Below are 21,721 nucleotides of genomic sequence, written 5' to 3' on the forward strand. Positions count from 1 at the left end.
GTCACTGCAGTTACAGTGTTCATCCACTAAATTCCCAAAATTTTTATTTCAGGACCACCAAGAAGTAGTAATCTATTTTGAGACCCACCAAAATATTAAAGGGAGTTATGTGGAGAAAAAATATATAATTTTGATAAGGCCTTTATTGGTTAATCATAGTAATCCATGGACTGTGTTTTAAATTAATAAGACTCTAAAAAAACTCTATAGTGACTTTAGCCATTAAGATGTGCTTTACATTATGAAGGATTTATATGTAGTGCTGTTGGGTATTTTATTGACTTCATAGTAAAATATGTAACAGTAAAACAGCTAACATGATGCACAGAATGCATGTTATAATAAAGAGCTCAAATGACGGAGCCATAGGAAGCATTTGCTGACTGTCTGGAAGTCTCTGTGTTTATTGTAACTGTAGTTCAGAGAGTGTCAAATTCAAGGCTACTTATGACCCCTGTAAATATAGCCAGTGTCAGAAGATATGTCTGCTAAGTCTCAGAGTGTAACTGAGACAGATTCTTCTAGAAACTGTTTTGGGTGATGATTTATTTTGCTGAAGGCTCCGAATATACTGCAGTATGTGCTTAAAAAACCTTGCAAAATATTCTGTATAGTAAACAGGTTCTTCTTCCACTGTGTGGAATAAAAGTATATTTAAGCCATTTTTTAATGTTGATCATATTAAATTATTATTATCACTATTATTAAAACAACTTGTTTTTACATTTTACAGGTGCAATATAATGAATTATGACAAATGCATACTTTTTAGGTACAGATGCACATACATTTTCTGAATAAATATGAATTTTATTTGTACAGGTCCTGTACATCACTGTTTAGAACTACAATACAAGCAAAGTGTAACTATCATGTTAAACATCACCCCAAGACAGAAATACATTTCACCAAAAATCTGAAATAACAATTTTTAGGCACTAACACAAAATATATTTACATGGTTGTTTCCACTGTTGCTCCATCCCTGATCAATTTGATTTTAAAATTTACTGACAGGAAATCTTTTCACTGTTTTAAAATGTACTGATTTTAATTTTACACTATATTGGTATGAATACTTAATACACAAAAACCTTTAGGACTTATTATGCCCCACTGTACTGATTAAATTTCACAGTGTGTTAGTAAAATTCACTGTCTGCTTTAAACAATGATGATGCTTATGGTTTTTAATACAAGTCTGACAAAATGCATTTTGTGCTGATAGAGGTACACTGTTGAAAAGCAATTTTTTTGCTTTTGATGCTAATCAACAATGTATTATTCTCCATGCAGCCCGTATGGAGTGGCTCAGAGATGACGTATTTTTGTAGGTTAACAATATTTGCTATTTTTGAGGCCTAAATACAATCGGCAGAAGTAAAAAAACACGAGGCTATAACCAGACTACACTATGGTCGCTCGATATCAACGTCACCACCACCAATCCTCGTACAACTTTCTCAAACTTTATTAAAAACGTGTTTCCAGTAATTACTCCGTGAATGAATCCCCAACAATAATTTTAGACATTATTTGTGAGATTTATATGCGCGATTACATCTAATTAATCTATCCACCAATAGTCGTTTTTAGCAACTTGTTAGCAACCGCCATTTTAAAGACACAATAAAGGTTTAAAAAATCACAAGCGGGTTATAACTGGTGCCCTATCTAGATATGTTGAACACCGCCTCCACAGAAAAATATCAACGACTACTTCTCTAGCCCCGCCCACTGGTTCGAAAATGACTTTAGCCCATAGACTGTGTAAAATATGGACGTAGTGTCCGTGACGTCACCCGTAGGTTTGTGAAGAGTAAAAATGAAGCCTAAAGTAGGAGGAGCCGGTCGTCGCCATCTTGGCCTCACGTCATTGCGCGTCACTCCCGGATAATCGTAAATGGGCAAAGAGGCGGGACGTGGTTGGAGCTGAGGCGCCCGGTTGGCTGAATCTACTTGTCACTCAAGTGGCCACGCAACTATTCTGCAGAATTTTAAGGCTTAATATAAGTTAAACGGGTGAGTTATAAAAAAATCATCCTCCTCACAGTTGTCATGAAGGGTAAAATTACCTATAGGCCTATAGACCAAAATAATTTTTTGTACCAGGCTTTAAACATGTTTTTTTGTGCTGTAAAGTTGGCCATTTTAACATGGGGCTCAATGAGATTCTGCTCTGTTTTTGACACAGCCTCTAGCGGCCAGTCGATGAATTGCAGTTTTAGTCACTTCCGTATTGGTTTCACGAGACGAGAGAGACCGGAAGATTGCCCCTTGCTTTAGCCACACATACACACTCCCGCATTTGTGATGATTGACAAACTGGTACCCATAGCGACATATTGGCTAAATATTCGTTTTGTCCGTCAGTTTAAACTAAACTGCTGATATGCGCTGTGTTGTGTTTATGCTCGGAAGACTACATCACACAGCGCTCTTTTGCTGTGTTGCCATGTTTTTTATTAATAAAGAGTTTTAATGCATGTTGTATGGTCTTAGATCAAAAAGCCTCGGCACTTAGGTCTTAATAAATGGTCTGTTGCATATTTTAAGAATTTTTGGTCTATAAAATATATAAACAATTTGCATTTTAAGGTTTGTTTTTGTCTTGTCTTTATTTTCTTATTTTGTCTGTGAAGATCTGGCAACCCTGGAGAGCGGCTAGCCCCGTGTCATATGTGCAAAAGCCCATAAAAACCCGATAAAACCCAAGGCCAAAAAATTTATTTTGATGTTTTAGAAAGTAAAAACCACGCGAACGCCATAAGTAGACCCCATAGACAACAGTATAAAATAATAAAAACGGCCAATTCAGGACACCTTTAAACTTGCTTCTGGGGTCTGCATACAAAAATACGTCATCTCTGCGGTACTCAATTGTCTAGACATTACATTGTGATTTTATTAAACAAAACTCGAACACTCTAAAATGATATGTAAAAAAGCTGTTCAAAGACCAGCAGTCCTAAATTCAGTTCTAAATACTTTTTACAAAGCTGGTCTAAAATCAGAAGCTCTGAATGACATCTAAATTCCTATTGCAGTCAGGAAGGTTGGTTTAGGGGACATGAAAGGGTTGAATATGTTACAGGTCTTCAGACTCTGGAATCTCAAAAGGCTCTAGAGAGAGAGTAGGTAAAATGACAGGCAGGCCTTCAGAGATCCACCCCTGGGCGGTCCTGTTGAAAGTAGGCCGCTTGGCTGTATGATCCTGGAGCTCTGGATATCTCGGGGCATTCAAGTCCACCTCTGGAAGCTTAAAAGTTATTCCTCGCGGGGCTTTATCAAAACCACCAAATGGTGTAGCCACCCTGCAAAACAAACATTTATCTAGATTTAGTTGTTTTTCTATATTTTTGTTAATAATGTCAATGTCAAAAACATGTTGTTCAGCAGGCACGTGCAGAGGGGGGTGCTTTGGGGGCTTGAGCCCAGGCCCATTTTCTTCCTCGAGAGAAAGTGCCCTTTTTCTTGGATTTTTTTATAATTGGATATATGAATGTGTACGCGTATGTGTTTCTGTTTGCGCACGGCTTTCCTTGTCAAACAATTAGAAAATGTCAGGTCAGGTCGGGAAATGTTGAGAGTTGCCGATGCCTTTCTCCCATCCGCGTCTCCACGCAAGCGCGCAGGCGCACATAGCGGGCACGCGCAGCACAGCTGTGTGTGTAGCACGTCATGCAGAGACAGTCACAGAAGTGAAGACCTCCATCCTTTGCAGTAGCGTTTTTCTTCTTGGTGTAGAGGTGAGTGATGAACAGACTAGCTACATGTGCTTTCGAATTCACACCTAATTATCCAAAAGACAAACTGCAAATATTGTTTAGCTAACATCCATCACTTATGAGCTAATGAGTAAGCTAATAGCTAAAGTTTCCCTAAGGCTGAGGCAGTATATCATTGGCATACATGCTAAGTTGATGGAGAAACGACAGCTGAACACAGTCAAATTAATAACGTCATCAGAATTGCCTCATTGATATGTAAACCAGGCATTAAGTAATTAAAATGTGCTAACTTGCATACATTTGTCAGGCAATTAAGATGAATAGGATAAACAAAATAACTAAAACATACCACCAGTTGTTAGTTAATAATAGATAATAGATCAACATCTCAAACTTGAACAGTACATTAAGTGTCCCACCTTAAACAATAACTTGATAAGTTTGATGTCAGACTCCTCATCTAATAACTATCCATTTTATATGTTGTGTATGCGCTGATAGATCTAAACAGCCCTCCCTCAAATGTGAAACAAAGTTCTTGTCACCATCAGTGTGTGTGTGCGTGGTACAGTAAGTGTAATTATAGCAACAATAATAATATTAATAATAATAATAATAATTAGTTAAGCTGCTGTATTTTTGTATTTTGTCAATCATTTTTTGTAGTGTTTTAATTAAATTTGCAGGTTTTTGTCCTGTAAAATAACAAATTAGCACCTACTGCCTTTTTCGGTTTAGTGTGAAGTTCATTGTTGGTGTCCCAATAACAGCAAAATAATTAAAGGGGGGTCATATGGCGGAAGTACGTGTTTTTCTGTGTTTTTGGTGTGTTATAAGTTGCCCGTGCATGTATTAGACAGGTAAAATTGCACAAATGAAAGTGTGGGAACAAAAGATGCATTCTATCTAAAAGCGAATGATCAACCAGACTTGCCTGAAACGCCTCGTGTAACCACACCCCGGCGAATCTACTAACTTCGTAACATGATTTGACTAAGCCCGCCCAAATCTACACGTAGTTAAGGTGGGCGTATTGTAAATCTCATTGTATCGTCTGTCAGTACAATTGCTTTGGAACCTGATGATCCGAATATGGTAAGAGACGTTACATTTCCGTGAAATGCTTGCAGTATTTCACCAATCACTACGCACTGGTGAACTGGCCAATCATAGCACACCTCGCTTTTCAGAGCCATGAGCTTTGTAAAAAATCAGCGCGTTTCAGAGAGGCGGGGCAAAGAGGATATACAATTTTGTATGTGTAAATACAACGTTTTTTAAACTTTAAATGGTGTATACACATTGCGTTACATCTAAAACAAACAATAATATTCCTTTTAGCCATGCAATATGACTCCTTTAAAACAGTTTATTGGCTTGTGCAAAATAAATTATATTATATATATATAAATTATTAGTGAAAATATGTCATTTTCCTTTGTGCAGTCATTTATCCTAAATATATACTTGAAACTTTAGCATAAAAAACATACACATTGTGGCTTAATATATATATATATATATAAATTATTAGTGAAAATATGTCATTTTCCTTTGTGCAGTCATTTATCCTAAATATATACTTGAAACTTTAGCATAAAAAACATACACATTGTGGCTTAATTTCCTTTGTTGTTGCCTGTTCTTGTGATAAAATTTGTGAATTCTACAGAAGACCATTATCGGAACATGAAACAATTGGGTGAGTGTGAGGGATTTATATAAATAGTTATTTTAATATATTTAATATTTTGTTTGGAAAAAATTAAAACAAATATGAGAAGTGCCCTTTTTTCCACTTGAGCCCATGCCCCTCAAAATGTCTGTGCACGTCCCTGTTGTTGAGGGTTGCATGAACTTTACAGGCAGGTGTGTGTGGCGCCTGTACCGTTTCTTTCCTCAGGATGGTGCTGTTTTGTGTAGATACTATTTCTATTAATACTGTATAACTGCGACATTTCCCACAATGTCATACAAAAATGATATTTGATATTTAAAATCTCTAAAGTAAAAATGACAAAATAAGAACAACATTTTGTAAACCCTTGTATTTTACTATTTTTTTAACTTCAAAATTAAAATGAAACAAAACTTTTCATGTTGGAAACATTATTCATGTGCATTGTATATGATGGCATTCGGACACAAAGTCATACCTATTAAAGCTTTTGTAGTCAGGACGCTCATGTTTAGGCTCAAGCACAGGCATTTGAAGTTTGAAAGTGTCGGCCAGTGTGGGGTCATTGATGATAGCCTCTTCCCAGGGGGAGTGGTAAGATTTGGGCATGGCTGTGGCATTGAATCTCTCTGGAGGAATGTTTGTCAAGGGGCCTCCATATCCTGGGGAAAGTGACAGTTTCTGCTGTTTACACTTGTGTGAACACTGCATGTACCAAGCAAAAGTTAAGGATAAAACATATCCCTTTGTAAAAAAAAAGAATTTATTCTGGTGAACATATTGATCTGAATTGCAGTGAATAGAGTGGAACTAAACTAATTATAAACATTATTGTTTTCCTTACTCTAGTAAGCCGCTTTGGATAAAACCAACTGCTACATGCCTAAATGTAAATAAAGAAATTAAACTTACTGTAACTGTAATTATAATGTGAAACTATACTACCCTGCAATAGAAACCTAAAAATAATTTTAAAAATATAGTTTTACCTTGTATTTGTAGTAATAAAATAAATAATCTCTTATACTAAATAAACACTTAGGACTATAGCCCTTTGAAATTACTAAGAGTGTGATTCATTTTGCTAGAAATAGAAAGTTTTCAAAGAATCTTACAAGACTCTTACAAGCTTCTTACTGTGATATGTGTGTGGCAATTAGTGCAAACAATGTTAATTTCTGAAATTCTTAAACATAATTCTTGTTATCACAGTGTCATATTATTTATATGCTATAAATATGTTACTATAAACATTACCCTGTATATTGTTAAAACTGATTATTTGACCTACCAGGTGCAATGTCCTCAGGATTTGCTGCATTTCTGGGATCTGGTGTGTTTGGTGGTGTTTTTGATGGAATTCCTGCATTTTCAGCATTACCCTGATTTTCATTCTGCAATGAAATGACAGTTTTATTATGTTGGTTTAAAAAGTGGACATAGCTCCTTGTGCATGTGGAATGGAAGCCAACCCGGGAAGCTATGCATTGTGTAAACCTCACTCCCCTGGTCTCAAGAGACAAACTAATGATTGACACTAGAGCCGTTGTCTTCCTTGTGTTTGATTCACATCCTGGCTTTATTGCTAATTTGAATCCTGTCTGGGGCAGTTTGAGAACCTCAAAACATCAAAGTTGTCATCTTGTTATATGCTGATAGTGCGGTCTGCATACATACACGAAACAGTATGTTTATGTTGTCAACTGTCTCACTAACTCAAACCATGAAAAGCGTTTCCGCCAATAATACAACTGTGGTTTCATGGTGATTCTCACAAAGAATCTTTTTAAATACTTGTATCAACAAATTTACTTTTTAGACAAGGGGCTGATGTATTGAACGCGTTTTCTTTTTCAAAACAAGATCTTAAAAGTCTCATTACCGTAATAGTCTAAAATGTCAATACCATAGCAAGCTTTGTTAAAAAAAGAAGCCATGATACCTACATTTTTATTTTGAGCATACATACTGTAATTAGACAGTTACATTGTTTTATTTGGAAAACCATTGGTAATGATAATCAATATTGTCGCGTACACAGTATAAAAAGAAAACATTCAACTCTTGAGTAGAGAAATTTAAAGAAATCTGTTAACCTGGTAGCCATTTGAAAGATGGCAGATGCGTTACTTCCAACAAAAGCAATCCTCTATAAATAGTCATTTAAAAATGTTATGGCAGATAAGAACATTAGAAATGGACACTTCTTTTTTCTACCTGTTCCTCATTTTTATTATACATGGACATTATTTTTGGTCAATTGAGAACGTCTAGAACATCCAGTTTTTTCTGTATATTTTAATTGAATTTATAATGTGAATTTCCTGCACTCAGACAAAGCTGGATGTGTTACGGTAATGATGTTTTCAAGTGGAAAATGCAATAAAATAGAAACATAATTTATTGCTATGTTAATATTATTTATTGTGCAAGGCAGAGAACATAATTAACGTTATTATGATGATTTTTTTGTGTTATGGAATTATATGTTTTATATTTAAAATCTTTACTGTCAGGATGTTTCAATGGTTTCGTAAGAAGGACCCAACCAGCTTTCCCTATTTGTGGCTGCAGACTGTCATAGGTCAATAATGAGTGGACATGGCCAATTCACCCTTACTAAAGATACTTTTGAGTGCATAGCAAAAGAGTATGCACACTGGGACGTATACTAACCTGTGGGGACGATTTTTGCCTCCCTGATAGCACACATACATCTGGCTTACGTCTATTTGACGACTGCATTTACATCTGCAAGACATCTGCAATACATAGTTTGCTCATCTGCAATATGTCTCGAAGATCTATAAGATGTCTGTAAGATGTTTATGATTTAGAATGGATGTAAAACTGCTCTTTTTAAGATGTTTAGCAGATGCTTTTACACAGCAGATGTTTTACAGATCTCCAGATCTTTAGCAGACATATTACAGATGTACAGATGTCTCCGAGACATATTGCAGATGAGCAAACTATGTATTGCAAATGTCTTGCCGATGTAAATGCAGACGTCAGATATAAGCCAGATGGAGTGTGATATGATCCTTAACAAACTCAAACATCAAAATACAACTCCTTTTTGCATTTAAACATGTCTTCATTTATTATTTGTCATATAATTAATGTATAGTTTAATTTATTGATTCAGTTACACACCATGCATTTCATTTATTAATTCAGTGTAGTGCAACTAAACTCCGCTCTCTTGCGGTGGGATGTGGGAGGGCTGCAAGTGATTTTCTCCATGGGAATCACAAACTCAAAATGCCTCCTTTTTGTGTTGATGTTCAAATCGAACAAATCATGAAACCACTAGGTGTTTTTATTGTGTAGCAGAAGTCGACGTTCATGAAGGGGGAACATGCGAGTATTGACTGAGAAACGGAGCTAAAAGTGGCTTGCAAACCTGAATCTGCTGTCGGGAGATGCCGAGCCGGATGACTTTTTTAAAACGCCTAATGCTGGGGCCACACCAAAATATTTTTTTAAATCTTATAAGAGTTTTAAACGGCGAGAGACCACAAACATGAGGAGAAAAAAATCCTAGATTTAATCATTTTGCTCCTATAATGTGTGGTGCACCGTGATGTGACAAAGAAAGCACACCACACACCAACAGATTTTCAAACAGAGTCCTGACTGTGAACACAGGAAATCTCGCAAATTATTTTGAGATTTCAGAATAAGTTATTTATTATTTCACTGTAAGCTTTGTTTATTATATATGTGTTCAATATAAACAAATGTGTACATATAACCTTTTATGCAATTTTAAAAATATTATTCATCGTTTAGAAATAGACCAATTTGGAGTCGACGTCACGGTTACGTCATTGCCAGCTGCAATGAGTGAAACGGAGGAGACTAGGCTCGTTTGAGATGGCCAAATTCTGCGCTGAACCGATCACCGGTGATCAGCGCGAGATGCATGCCGGTAAGAAATGTGTCCGAGTTACATCCGCCTTGCTCTGATGTCATGCTGACGTGTGTAAAAAAACTCGCGACGGTCAGGCGGCTGTATCGGATTCTTCAGTCGGGCGCAGTTGCTCTCCACCGACTGCGCTGATGAAAAGCACTATGGGAAACAACTTGCTCACGACACAGCTTAAATGCTCATTGGGCGAGAATGTCATCTGATATCTTTTTTCTTAAGTGTTCCATTAATAAGTCCATTAACTGAAGTAGGTTTTGAGATTTATATGTGGAAAAAACACCTATGTGAAATATATAGTCCTCATAACCACCTTGATGTAAAAGCAGTGGCAATTCAATTGCATAGATTTCATATGCGATAAAAAACGCTTTTTTATTAAAGTATAACAAAAAACATTACAAAACAAGATGGTATACAGTTTACATTCAAATACAGACGAGAAAATAATAATGAAAGTTAATACAAACAAAACAACAAAGACAAAAAAGAAAGAAATAAAATCTAAATGTTCAATCCATCCATATTAATAAATTCAAAACAAGAAATATAATTTATATTATTGAATAAGTCAACAAAATTCCAGCTTTTTATTATTTGCTTTTGACAGCATTTTTTAAATATTGTTCCAAATAATTCTTAAATACTACAAACAATAAAAAAAATCTTAGCTAACAAAACTAAGTTATTAATATTAAAAAAAGTTTGACCTCCTTTTTCGCAGTTTCCATATTACATTTTTTATAAACGACATGTTAAATTCACAACATTTTACTCATTTAACCACAATTATTGCACTTTGTCCAGGAATTAAAGAAAAATATGCTCTGAAAAATAGGGTCTGTGTTTTCTGGAAATGAGTTACAGAATTTACACAATATAGGAACTCCCCAGAAGGATAAATATCACATGCAATTTTGAAATGTATTTTGGGGGGGGGGCTAAACTGGAAACTTGAAATAGGAGGTTCTAAGTTTAAGCATTCGTTTGTTAAAGAACATATCTAAATTCTTTCGTACAGAGAGTTTGTCTAATATACGATTTAGAACATTTCTCACTTTTAAACTCAGTTGGCCTAAGAAAAATAAGGTAAAAAACGTGAACGCGATCTATTCCATTTCTGACGATTCCAGTCGACTCGGAAGTGTCCGTCTTACCTGCGCTGTTTTCACTCCCCCCCTTACTGCAGCCGCCTACTCTCGTCTTCTTTTCAGGCGAGGCAAGGTGCATCTCAAACAAGCCTAATTCCTTCAAAAACGTGTTTTTGTGTTGTTGAATGTCAGAATAGGAATGGAAAAATGCAGTGGCGCAAAAATGGGGTATGCAGTATATGCAGTGCATAGGGGCGCCTCACAAGGGGGGGTGCCATTGTGCCAAAATATTATTATATTTTTTTTATAAAACGTTAAATAAATAATAAAAAATATAACCAAAAATTCATTATCTAAAACGTTTTTTGTCTAGCATTTTAAACGAGTTCAATAAATATATTTTTTATTTAATGAAGTTATTATGTCAACCAATCACTCTTTGACAGTCAAATGACCAAATGGATCAAGCAAAGAAACTTTCCAAAGCGCAGAACAGAACATGAAAAACAAGTAAATTGACAAATAAAAACAATGTCCAAGTGGATAAATATCGATTATCATTTCATCTCTGTAAATCTTCAAGTTATTTAACGTTGCCTGTGTCAGGGCTCGGGTCTAGCACCTCTGGGTTTTGTCTGTCTTGTCTTCTGTTTTTGTTTTGTCGAGCACTTGACAGTTGCCATGTGTTTGGAATCCGCGTGTGTATGGCCCCGCCCCCCTTGTTATCCTATCTACGTCTCATTATTGATTTCCCCGATTCACCTGGTTCCCCTTAACTTTCCCTCTCCCCAACTGGTGTCTCATTTTCCTTTCTGATTGCTTCCCCTTTTATTCCCTGTGTTTTTCGTTGTTCTTTGTCAGTCCGTTAGAGTTATCTCGTGGAAATCTCTGGCCTCTTGTCTAGTTCTCTAGAAGTCTTGTCTTGTTATATCTAGATTGTGATTATCTTGTCTTGTCCAGGCTCCAGTGCTGTACTCATCTGTCCTGTTCTTCCTGTCCTTGTTTTGGCAACCATCCCTTCTGACTTCAAGCTGTGGTCATTCCTCACGGAGATTATTCGAGGCGAGTCAACCAGTTCTCTTCCGGGGAGCCTCTCGAAGGCCTTTTACCAAGGGATTCGTACAGTTCGACTGTGTGAGCTACGCACTGGGATTAATAGACTGTCACCTCCTAACGGACTCTTGTTTGCACTCGCTACCATTCGGTATGGATTACCATAGTGGTGTTAGGAACACTGGCTGCTGGCTCCCCCGAGTTTGACTCTCAACAGACGGAACCTCCAGTCAACTCTCTAGCCCGGTTGGGCTTGTTGTGGACTCTCTTGCCTCACTCACCCCCCGCTTGCTGCGGGCATTTTTTGGATTTTCTTTTTTGTTGTTTTTGTCCCCTTCTACGGTCATTTGGCCGAGCGCTCGAGCCTTTGTTCCCCTCTGGTTTTTTCACTGTTATGGACTTTAAAGAGTACATTCCTCGAGATCATAAAAAATACATTTCATGAAGTGTTTAATTTTGCCGTGTTTGAATGTAAGCAATCTGCCAAGTTGTAAATCCGAAGGTGAACGAATAACAAAGTTATTAGCTTATTAAAAAGGTAATCGACTCTGAATCACGCGAACAAGTCATGACCTGTCCGAATCTTTAACCACAATGTATCTACATCACTTGAAATAATCCCCGCCTAGGACTGACTGACGAAAACTTAACTCTCTCCTCCCCAAACACTGTACTAGCTCGTTCGTGACGTGTGCATCATGTCTAAGAGAAGCTGTGTTCTATGTAGTGAAACTAAGTCAGTCTTAGTTTCACTACCAAAGGAAGAACTTCTGAGGAAAAAATGGTTACTATTTATTTTTCAAACGACACCAAAGGAGTATAAACCGAACGTTTTACTTTGCGCGCGTCATTTTACCGAAGATTGCTTCATCAATCTTGGCGCCTTTACTGCAGGATACATTAAACATCTTTCCTTAAAAGATGTTGCAATACCAACTTTATTTGGACCTGTAAGCTCCACCGAATCACAACCTGTAAGTGTGACTCTTTATTTTTGTCTTTACTTAAAATTAAATTTGTGTGACGTTATCTCATGTCTGTGTTTAGCTAACGTTACCGTTATTTTTGGGGTTGTTACTGTTTGTTTACCTAACGTTAGCTATAAACTCGTTGCGCTAATGTAAGTTTTCAACCATATTAACTCTCAAAGTCTTTATTTCAAGAACTGCGTGGTGTACTATAGTTATAATAACATCTGAAGATACGAACACCGTACACTGTATGCCGTGATAACTAACTGTTACTAGAGAAGTGTCTAAAACAGTTCTTTTTCTTACTGGCATCTGTATAAGGATTAAAGAATGATTCGTCAGACTCGGGCTCGAACTGGTAAGGTAAAATCGACGCCATCTCTCTCTATACACTGTTAATATCCAACCACCTGCAAACCGTAATACAGCAGTAATGATAGGCGGTCCATTTGCGACACATGCTGAACGCGTTTGACCAATCACAGCAGACTAGACCATTTGACCAATCACAGCAGACTAGACCATTTGACCAATCACAGCAGACTAGACCATTTGACCAATCACAGCAGACTAGACCATCTGACCAATCACAGCAGACTACACCATCTGACCAATCAGATCAGACTACGCTGGCGGAAAGGCGGAGATTACACAGATGAATCGCGGAACGAATCATTTGAGAGTCAGTCAAGAAGTAAGGTAATAAAAACTGCTTATTATTACGAAATAATAGTATTTTTACATCATGTATGTACATAAACTTGTTGTCGGACACTCCATAAACCAAAATAAGCCCTTAAAAATATTGAGGAATGTACTCTTTAATTAATGTTGTGTTTTTGTGAGTGTGGGATTTTTATTAAATCTGCTTACCCTGCGTTTGACTCCAGTGTCCTTCCTAACAGCCTGAGAGGTAGTTCATCATACAATATCAGTTCAAGTCAGGCCTACATCTTTGTCGCTTATGAAATAAATCTATGATTGTGAAGGAGCTTTATAATTACATTCGGGAGAGTTTGAGACGGTTGTTAAAGCTGTTAAGTCTCCCTCTCTCACGCACATAAGGTAGTTATCGGGTTCTTCATTAAACGTCGGATACATTTTCCCCATATGATGACGGGAGCTGTGAAGATTGAATGTCAGATCCGTGTTCTTCATATAACGCGAGCAGATGGATCTTCTGCAAACAGCGCGCAGCACAGAGCGCCGGAGATATTGCGTGTGGACACTGAAACCGCTCAATGATTGACAGGATGACAGAGACAAGAGCGCAAAAGAACGTTTGTTAATAAAAAATAATTTCTGCGTTCAATGTAAGTGAGTTTCTTTACTTTAATCATGTGTTTTCGTAAAATGTGAACCACAAACTAAAAATATTTAAAAGCAAGGGGAGAATCCAAAGATGTTTTTATTTATTGTGTTATAATGTCTGTTATCCGTCTTATTTCGTTTTTCAATAAACGTTAAATTATAAAGTTTCAGCAAAAGTATGTTTAACATAGGCCATTTCATTGTTGTGTTTTTATTAAATATTAATGAACCACAAACTGCCTTTGTTTTAAAGTAGGCCTAAGTGGAGCCCTTTTGACCTTTTCTTTATTTGTGTTATAAAACACGAGTATATATCATGTCATACGTCTTATTCGTCTTATTCTGATAATAAAAAATAATGTTAATAATACTTTTTGTTGAAGGAAAGGGAATAATCTAAATGTATAACTTTGAAGATCAAAATAAGTTTATTTCCTCATCAGCACATCTCTAATGGGCTATCGATTGTTACTTTTATTTGGGATATTTAAAGAAGTTTTATTGTTTAAAACTTGACAAGCTTTTTTGTTAAAGGTTTTAAATGTCAAAATTCTAGACTACATAGTGAAACTCACTTTTCCAAGAATACAATAAATAGCCTTATTTGGGGTTTTATTTAGTTATTATAAGCAAAAGATCAAATAAAAAATAGTTTTGCCTGTTATCTGATTAATAAAAAAAAACAATCGTCCGATTATTCGATGATCAAAATAATCGTTAGTTTCTGCCCTAATTTATTGTGTATGTCTGAACATAAACTATGTACTTTTACTACTTTTTCCTCATTTGTTTCATATTTCAGATTGTTATTTATCTTTTCAGAATTGTGTATCCGTTGTTACACTGTGAAGCAGTTGGAAAAGTGTTTATTTAAATTTTAATTTCATGCTTCTGTTATAGATGCAAATCTGATTGTCACCATCACATGATGTAAAATATAAACTAGAATGACTCCAAAGGTAATATACAGCTCGTCTGCGGATTTTGTATTTTTTGTGTTTTCTACATTGGGGTGGCCGATACTGATCTCGCATACCCCTCAGAAAATGTGCAGTGGCGCCCCTGGCAAAATGATGGTATTATAAGGAATACCGTCCTTGAATATGCCATTTTAAGCTAAACAAGTCATTAAACGAACAGGCTGGACTGACGAATTCATCCAGATCTCTGTTTATTTTATTTCAGGTAAGATTTTCTATAATCTTTCTCAAAAATAGTATGACTATTTTGTATACCGTATCCGTGTAATTCTCTAGTCGTTATAAAGGCCAGCTCTTCCGGGTTTTTCTGCAACCTATGGCCTCTTTACACAGCAAAGGCGGCACAGAAACCGAATCTGAAGCGGCATAAATGTGTATTTACACAGACCGTTAATGCGGCTCTAAAGCGGCATAAATGCATTTACACATTAAAATAATGCTGAACATAACCACAAAAGCACTGTTCTAACAATATGCTATAAAATAATGCCTTAAATTAAACGATATAAACTAAAAAAAATACTGACACTAATAATAAACAATGCATACTTAAGGATAAAAACAATATTAACTATAAATGCAACATTTTAAATGAATTGAAAGACGCCAAATGAACCGCATATTGAAAGACGCCAAAAGTTGTTTTAAAGAGCCAGAAAGTCACTGTCGACCAGGTAAATGAACAGTTCCGGAGTTACAGTAAATGTTACCAGATTACTCGTACCAGATGTCTGTAAGAAAGTACAATAGTGGAGCACAAAAATGGAAAATACAAAAGGTTAAAAGAACAACGTGACTAAGATAGCGGGATCCTTAGCTGTTGCAGAAGTTAGCTCATCATGTAATCGGGAATTATAATAACACAATGAAACGCATATTATACTGGTTGTTTTTTAATTATGGCTTTGTTTTATACACAGTTTATGTAATGCACAGTGGTCTGTGTCTCAGTAAAGATCCACCGAGGCGTTATTAGGGGCCATTTATATTTCGCGTATACTTGTATAAAACTGGAGCTTGCGCTCTTGTGGTGTTTGCCGTTGCAAAGTAACCCGAAATGTAGAGGAAACACTGTAGTATTTGATGTGTGTATATCCGAGTGCGATTGTTCTGACGCCCCTCGCAGCGTTAGTTTGTGTCTCAGCTTGATTCTATCAAACCTTGGTGCATTTGCATTCCTTTTACGTCATGACACATGATAGTAAACAGAACACGGTCAATTTATTGTGTTTTTAATGACTTGATGCATTATTGCGCAGCGCAGAGTAAACAACACTTGGTTTTGCTGTATGTTCGCTTACAGAGCTTTCGGCTGCTTGCAAGCAGACTATTTATCAGGACTATTTTTAAATCTGGAAACATCGTATTACCATTCATTTTCCGCTCTGATTCCACTCGCAATGCGCAAAACAATGCTGGCTCACTCTTGCTCAAATCCAAGGTAAATTACCAACGCTGTCATTTCTTACACGTGTTTTAATGAATACATTGTAATCGGCAAAAGCGCATGCGCAGGGTTTGGTACCCTGGTACGCACCTGAGTTCGCGTGACAGCTTTTACATTAGCGGCTTTTCATGCCATTTTCATAAGGGGGGCCTCACCCAAAGAGCAGCCTAGGGGCCCCCTGACCACCTTAATCTGCCCCTGCCGACTGTCGGAAGGGGAGAAATCAGCCCGATTATCTTTTGGTGTGGCCCCAGCATTACCAAGCAACGACTGGGTGAGCTAAAATTTCTGTCAAACCTTGTAATAAACACTAGCTGTTGTTAAAAGAACAAGTCTTTATTATAAGCCTACAATATGAGTCTTCGAGTTGTTCCAAATCTGCATACATTTCTTTGTTCTGATGAACACAGAGAAAGATATTTCGAAGAATGCAAAATATGTCTGGTTATACGCATTCTTCCAAATATCTTTCTCATGTTTTGGGTGAAGTATCCCTTTAAGCTGTTTAATTTTAATGGACTTCTTTAATGGACTTGCTTAACGCAAGAATTATCATTTTATCCGTTTAATAATGCCTCGTTCTTTTAACAGAAGCTATAGTGTTTAATACAAGTAAGAGTAGACAGAAATTTGGGCTTCCCTGGTCGTTGTTTAGGTCGTTAAACATATAGATCTTTTGAGTTTGTGATAGTGAATTCCTATGGAGAAAATCAATTGCTGCCATCCAATCGGCACTTTGCGCGTCATCAAAACCACGTGATTGCAAACAATTTATATCAGCCGTTTGAGCTTGCATTGATCTACACTTCGAATTTTCACCAAAAACAGTAGACCATCCGGGAACTTTATCGATACTCACACTCATTTCATACTATGATTTGGGACATACTAATAGAATTTTTGAATAGGGAAATACTAATCAAATTTTTGAATACTATTTAGGACGGATAGTATGCAAATTTTGATGGAGGGCAGGTTTTAGCACACTTAACAATTTTTGTAAAGATGTGGGCTGCAACCCAGATTATGAATTATGAGAGAATTTTTCTTTTCACATGTATACTTTTTCTTCAGTATCAGTCAGATTTTCTAAAAAACATAATTTTTTAGGAAGTAAAATCATTTTTGGTGGCAAAACACAAACAATACTGAATACTAGCAACCGATTTTGTGAATTACAGCACGTTTTGAGATATTGGTTGATTTAGTTAATATTCTCAGTTATTCTCACTTAATATTCCATCCTGTTGGATGAAAAAGCCTGTAACATTCAAAAATGTGTGTAAAATACTTTTTACTATTAAATAGTTTGTTTATTTTTATCCATAATTTTCCACTGATTTTATCTTTTTGTCTTGCCTTTTTGTACGTTGTTGAGTTGTGTTGTTAGGGGGCCTTAATTTGTCCTTAATCAGTATATGGAAACTGTGTCACTGCAGTTGTCTAGACATTATATAGACAGTTTCATCGGACGCACGCGCCTCATAGAAGTTAACTTCTGATCTGTGTTTTGTTATAATATAACAATTTATTTTCTATTTAATATACACTACCGGTCAAAAGTTTGGGATCAGTCTTGACAAAAATGTTTCTCGTGCTATTAAAATGTTTTAATCTGAAGGTGTATGTTTTAATGTTTGAAATTACTGGACAAAAATATAATTTTGCCAACATAATAATTTATTTCAAGAAAACAAACATTTTATTAAAAAATCAATGGGTGACTGCTTTGAAGGTGCTAAAATACACTCTTAAAAAAGGTGCTTCAAAAGGTTCTTCGATGCCATAGAAGAACCTTTTGGTTCCATAAAGAACCGTTAACATCTGAATAACCTTTCTGTTTCACAAAAGGTTCTTTGTGGTGAAAAAAAGGTTCTTCAGATTATAAAAAAGTAAGAAAGAGATGGTTTTTTAAAGAACCTTTGATGAAGGGTTCTTTGTGGAAATGGTAAAAATGGTTCTTGTATGGCATCGCTGTGCAGAACCTTTTATTTAAGCACCTTTATTTTTTAAAGTGTAGAATGTAGAGTTAATTTATTTTGAATGCTTTTAGTCACAGCATAATTCCCACAGTTACAACTATATTATTCCATGGACTATTATTCTAAAATGTGTAAAAAAAAAGAAAAAAAGAATGAGTTAGTTATCCCAAACTTTTGAATGGTAGTGTATATTAATATTAATTAATATTAATATTTTATTCTATATTAATTGTAACAAATTAATTTGAAACTACTCAACAGTTACAGATGCTTTGTGGAGGTCTATACCGGAAGTTAAGTTTGGGCCACATAACGTTTGTTAATGTTGTTGCCGCTGAAACGGTCTATATCTCGGGACACGTTATGCTGTGTTTTGTTGTGTGTAAGAAGTTCGTTTGTATTTGTTGTTTTATTGCTTGGTTTGCTTGTTTTGTTTAGATGTTCTTCAATGTTCATGCTATATAAAGGGCTATCATGCAAGCTACGATCAATTTTGCATAAAACTAATATGCCCAGAGTCCTTATTTGATGCGAGTGGACATCATTGTTATTTTAATATTTTTCAAAATAGTGTTGTTCATATATTTATGTGATAAACTTCATTAATTAGAAACAAAATGTGCTATAAACAAACATAAAAGGGACAACTTTCATACTCTAAATAATAGGAGTTACCAGAAATATTTAAAAGTAACTGTTTTATAGTTATAGAAGTTAAGAAATCATGTTCGGTAATTATTTGTACTGTAACAGTAAAAGAATACTCTTATGTTATTCATTGGTAGAATAAGCTACAGACCCTGGTACTTTTAGGACTACAAAATGTGTAAAATTCTGTTTATGCAAAAACATTAATTTGAATAAATGCATTTTGGCACATAATAGTAAAAAAGCATCTGCACGTGGACACACACACACACACACATCCACTCATGCACTTGAACAGTGTGATAAATGAAGTTGGCTGTCAGGGAGCATGGCAGCGCTGACCCTAAAGGAGGAACATTTGGAAGGACATTGGGCACGTGGCATTTGCTATCTTCCATGTGTGGCTGCCATTCATTCAGCTGAGCACATGCTTGGTTCTACTTCTGAAGTCATCATGCAGACGTTCAAACAAGCAAATCACATTTACATGACATCACAGACACGAAAACACTTTAGATACTCCATGTTTAGAATTTACCATCAATAATCAAGTGATGAATTTGTGGTCAAATCACATATCTGAGACAGTTTACTACAGTATTCAAGCTGAATTCAAAACAATTTTGTTATACCAAACAAAATGTCATGTTTTACCAAACAATAGCAAAAAAGGTGTTTAGCTCCAAACCAACCAGCCATCTCACCTTTTTATCAAATGGTACTTACATTAAACATAGTATTGGCCTCATTCTGAATACTTTCAAACGTGTATTTCTCCGATCTCCTTTGTCGCATCTTGAAAAGACGTGATCCTCGGTTCGACATGAGAGAGAGCTCCTCCAGCATAATGTCTTTGGGAGTGGAAAGTTTCTTTCCGAGATCCATAGTAAAACCTGCATTAAAATCACACAATTTTGTATTATTGGAAAGTAATTTAACACAGCCTAAAACAAATGCTCAAAATGAGTTTCTGGCTTATGTAGGTGCTATTCAACTACAAAGTTGGTGTTGATGTAGTTTCAAGTTTTTATTAATCTATTAATGTTACTTGTTAAATGTTCACTTTAAAAAATTATATTGTTAAATGGGTGATTCCCTTCATGTTAATGCACAGTGAACTTGTTGTTCAAAGAGGTTAAGATCTTTTGTCGTTCACATTTGTTTTTCTTTGCTTATGCTCCAGGCAGCACAGCTGTCCTACCCCGTCCTCCCAACTTTAGCCTCTGCAGAAATAGCCTGTGACAATGACGGAATGATTCGCCGCTACAAGCAGCAGAGCATGCACACAAGCTTATTTATGGCTGGTACGAGGCTGTGGCCCTGAACCACTCTTTAAATGTTGCCGTTTCTCTGCCTGATTGGCGGCTATGCTCTGTGCTTTAAATTCATGCAGTGCTGAACAGGAGAGGGGGTTTTAATGGAGGGGTAATGGTTGTGTAATACCGTTGGATCCGCCCTGCACCTCGTGGCAAAGTGCGGCGGCCTGCATCTTCCTCTCACGCGTTGAAAGGGTGCTGAATTGTGACATTGTACTTTAAATTAAAATCCCAGTCTTGCTGAAATACATAAATGACAGAGATTCACGTAAATTCCATGCTTTTACCAAATATTATAACTGCAATGTTATGCCATTCAATTTTCACCACATACTGTATCTCTCGTACTCTATATCAAAGTTGATAACTAATGCATGTTAACAATTTAGTAATACAATAAATAATGCAAATGTTTTAGCTGGTAAATGCAAAATGTATGCTTTCTAAGCTTAGAAACGTCTTTCAGTTTAAACTGGCAAGTGTGGCAAGTGTCTTAAAGCGTAAAGGTGACAATTACATTAACATAAGCCAACTCTTTTTACTGAGCAAGATGTCATGTGTCATGTAGTTAAATCATTGCTTGTGGATGATGAAGTGACTGAACATTGTGTCCAGGGTCTGATCTAGGCAACGACACTTTTGTAACACAATCCACACAATTGTGTCATTTCATCCTGTGGCTGGTGTGCACATTAAAATGTTCAAATAGATGCATTGTTGAATTGTCTTTTGTAGCACAGTTTCTAATGCTTGAATCGACGATGTAGGCTGGTTTTCAATAGGTATTTAATACAAGAATAATCAAACATATATTTGCTTTGGGTTTTTGTGAATATATGCTGTTAATACTGTGACAGTACATTTATATTACAAACTAAGTGGACTTTATCCAAAGTACAGTAAAAGATTCAGTAAAGGATTTTAAAAATAATAACAATATTTTCTAATTCATTGTTAGTGAGGTTTTAGTTGTCATGTGCATATTTACTCATCATCAGTTTTCTAGGTTTGAGATGTTTCTGACTTTTGGAGGTTGGCTTAGATTTCTTTCATTTATCATAAAAGCAACTTGATATGTTTTGTTATCACATTGTCTGAACTGTCTACAAAACACAAACCACAACCCTCAAAACTGTTATAACGTGTCCGTCATGTCCACCCAACAAAAAGTATTTTAAGGAAGTCTGTGTCTCTTACCTGTTGGAGCTCTGTGTGTCTTGGATTCTACCTGTGTGTTCTAAAAGGTAGTTTGATCTGGCCTGATTTGTCTTTGTCTTCCACTCTGCTCTTGACTTGTTCTGGGGTGTGTGAGGGTTTAGTGGAACGCCAGCTTACATCAATAGGCTAATTTTAGCTGTGTTCAGCACTCAAAACCTCTCACAATGCTATACCATGCGGGCCATGGTTGGTAGGGTTGGGGGTTGGGGTTGTTGTATGCATTAGATTTTCTGTATGTGAGTGTCTGTAGAGTAAAAGTTCAAAAATCCGGTCATTACTAGATGTCAAGCTCATTTAAAGTCTGGCGTTCCAGCATTATTCTATTTATCGTTTAAAGAAGAAACTGCAAGTGGGATTACGGCAG

The 21,721-nt window shown here is 36.2% G+C and overlaps 1 protein-coding gene across 1 annotated transcript; it reads right to left on the reverse strand.

Annotated features, from left to right (window-relative positions):
• Positions 1-797: 797 nt before the first annotated feature.
• myoz2b (myozenin 2b) lies at positions 798-21,470 on the reverse strand. Its single transcript, XM_057330865.1, has 6 exons — positions 21,337-21,470; positions 20,267-20,379; positions 19,550-19,716; positions 6,701-6,803; positions 5,888-6,071; positions 798-3,314 (listed from the first exon to the last, which is right to left on the reverse strand). The coding sequence occupies exons 2-6, from the start codon at positions 20,349-20,351 to the stop codon at positions 3,089-3,091; spliced, it is 765 nt and encodes a 254-aa protein (XP_057186848.1). The 5' UTR covers positions 20,352-20,379; positions 21,337-21,470; the 3' UTR covers positions 798-3,088.
• Between the last annotated feature and the right edge of the window lie 251 nt (positions 21,471-21,721).

Source organism: Triplophysa rosa, linkage group LG4 (assembly GCF_024868665.1).
Source record: "Triplophysa rosa linkage group LG4, Trosa_1v2, whole genome shotgun sequence".
In the NCBI taxonomy this organism is placed as follows: Eukaryota; Metazoa; Chordata; class Actinopteri; order Cypriniformes; family Nemacheilidae; genus Triplophysa; species Triplophysa rosa.

Coding starts and splice junctions, on each gene's coding strand:
- myoz2b (XM_057330865.1), bottom strand. CDS start 20,351: ATGTCACAATTCAGCACCCTTTCAACGCGTGAGAGGAAGATGCAGGCC. Junction 6,072..6,700: donor TCCTGAGGACATTGCACCTG/GTAGGTCAAATA, acceptor CACTTTCCCCAG/GATATGGAGGCCCCTTGACA. Junction 3,315..5,887: donor GACTACAAAAGCTTTAATAG/GTATGACTTTGT, acceptor TTTGTTTTGCAG/GGTGGCTACACCATTTGGTG.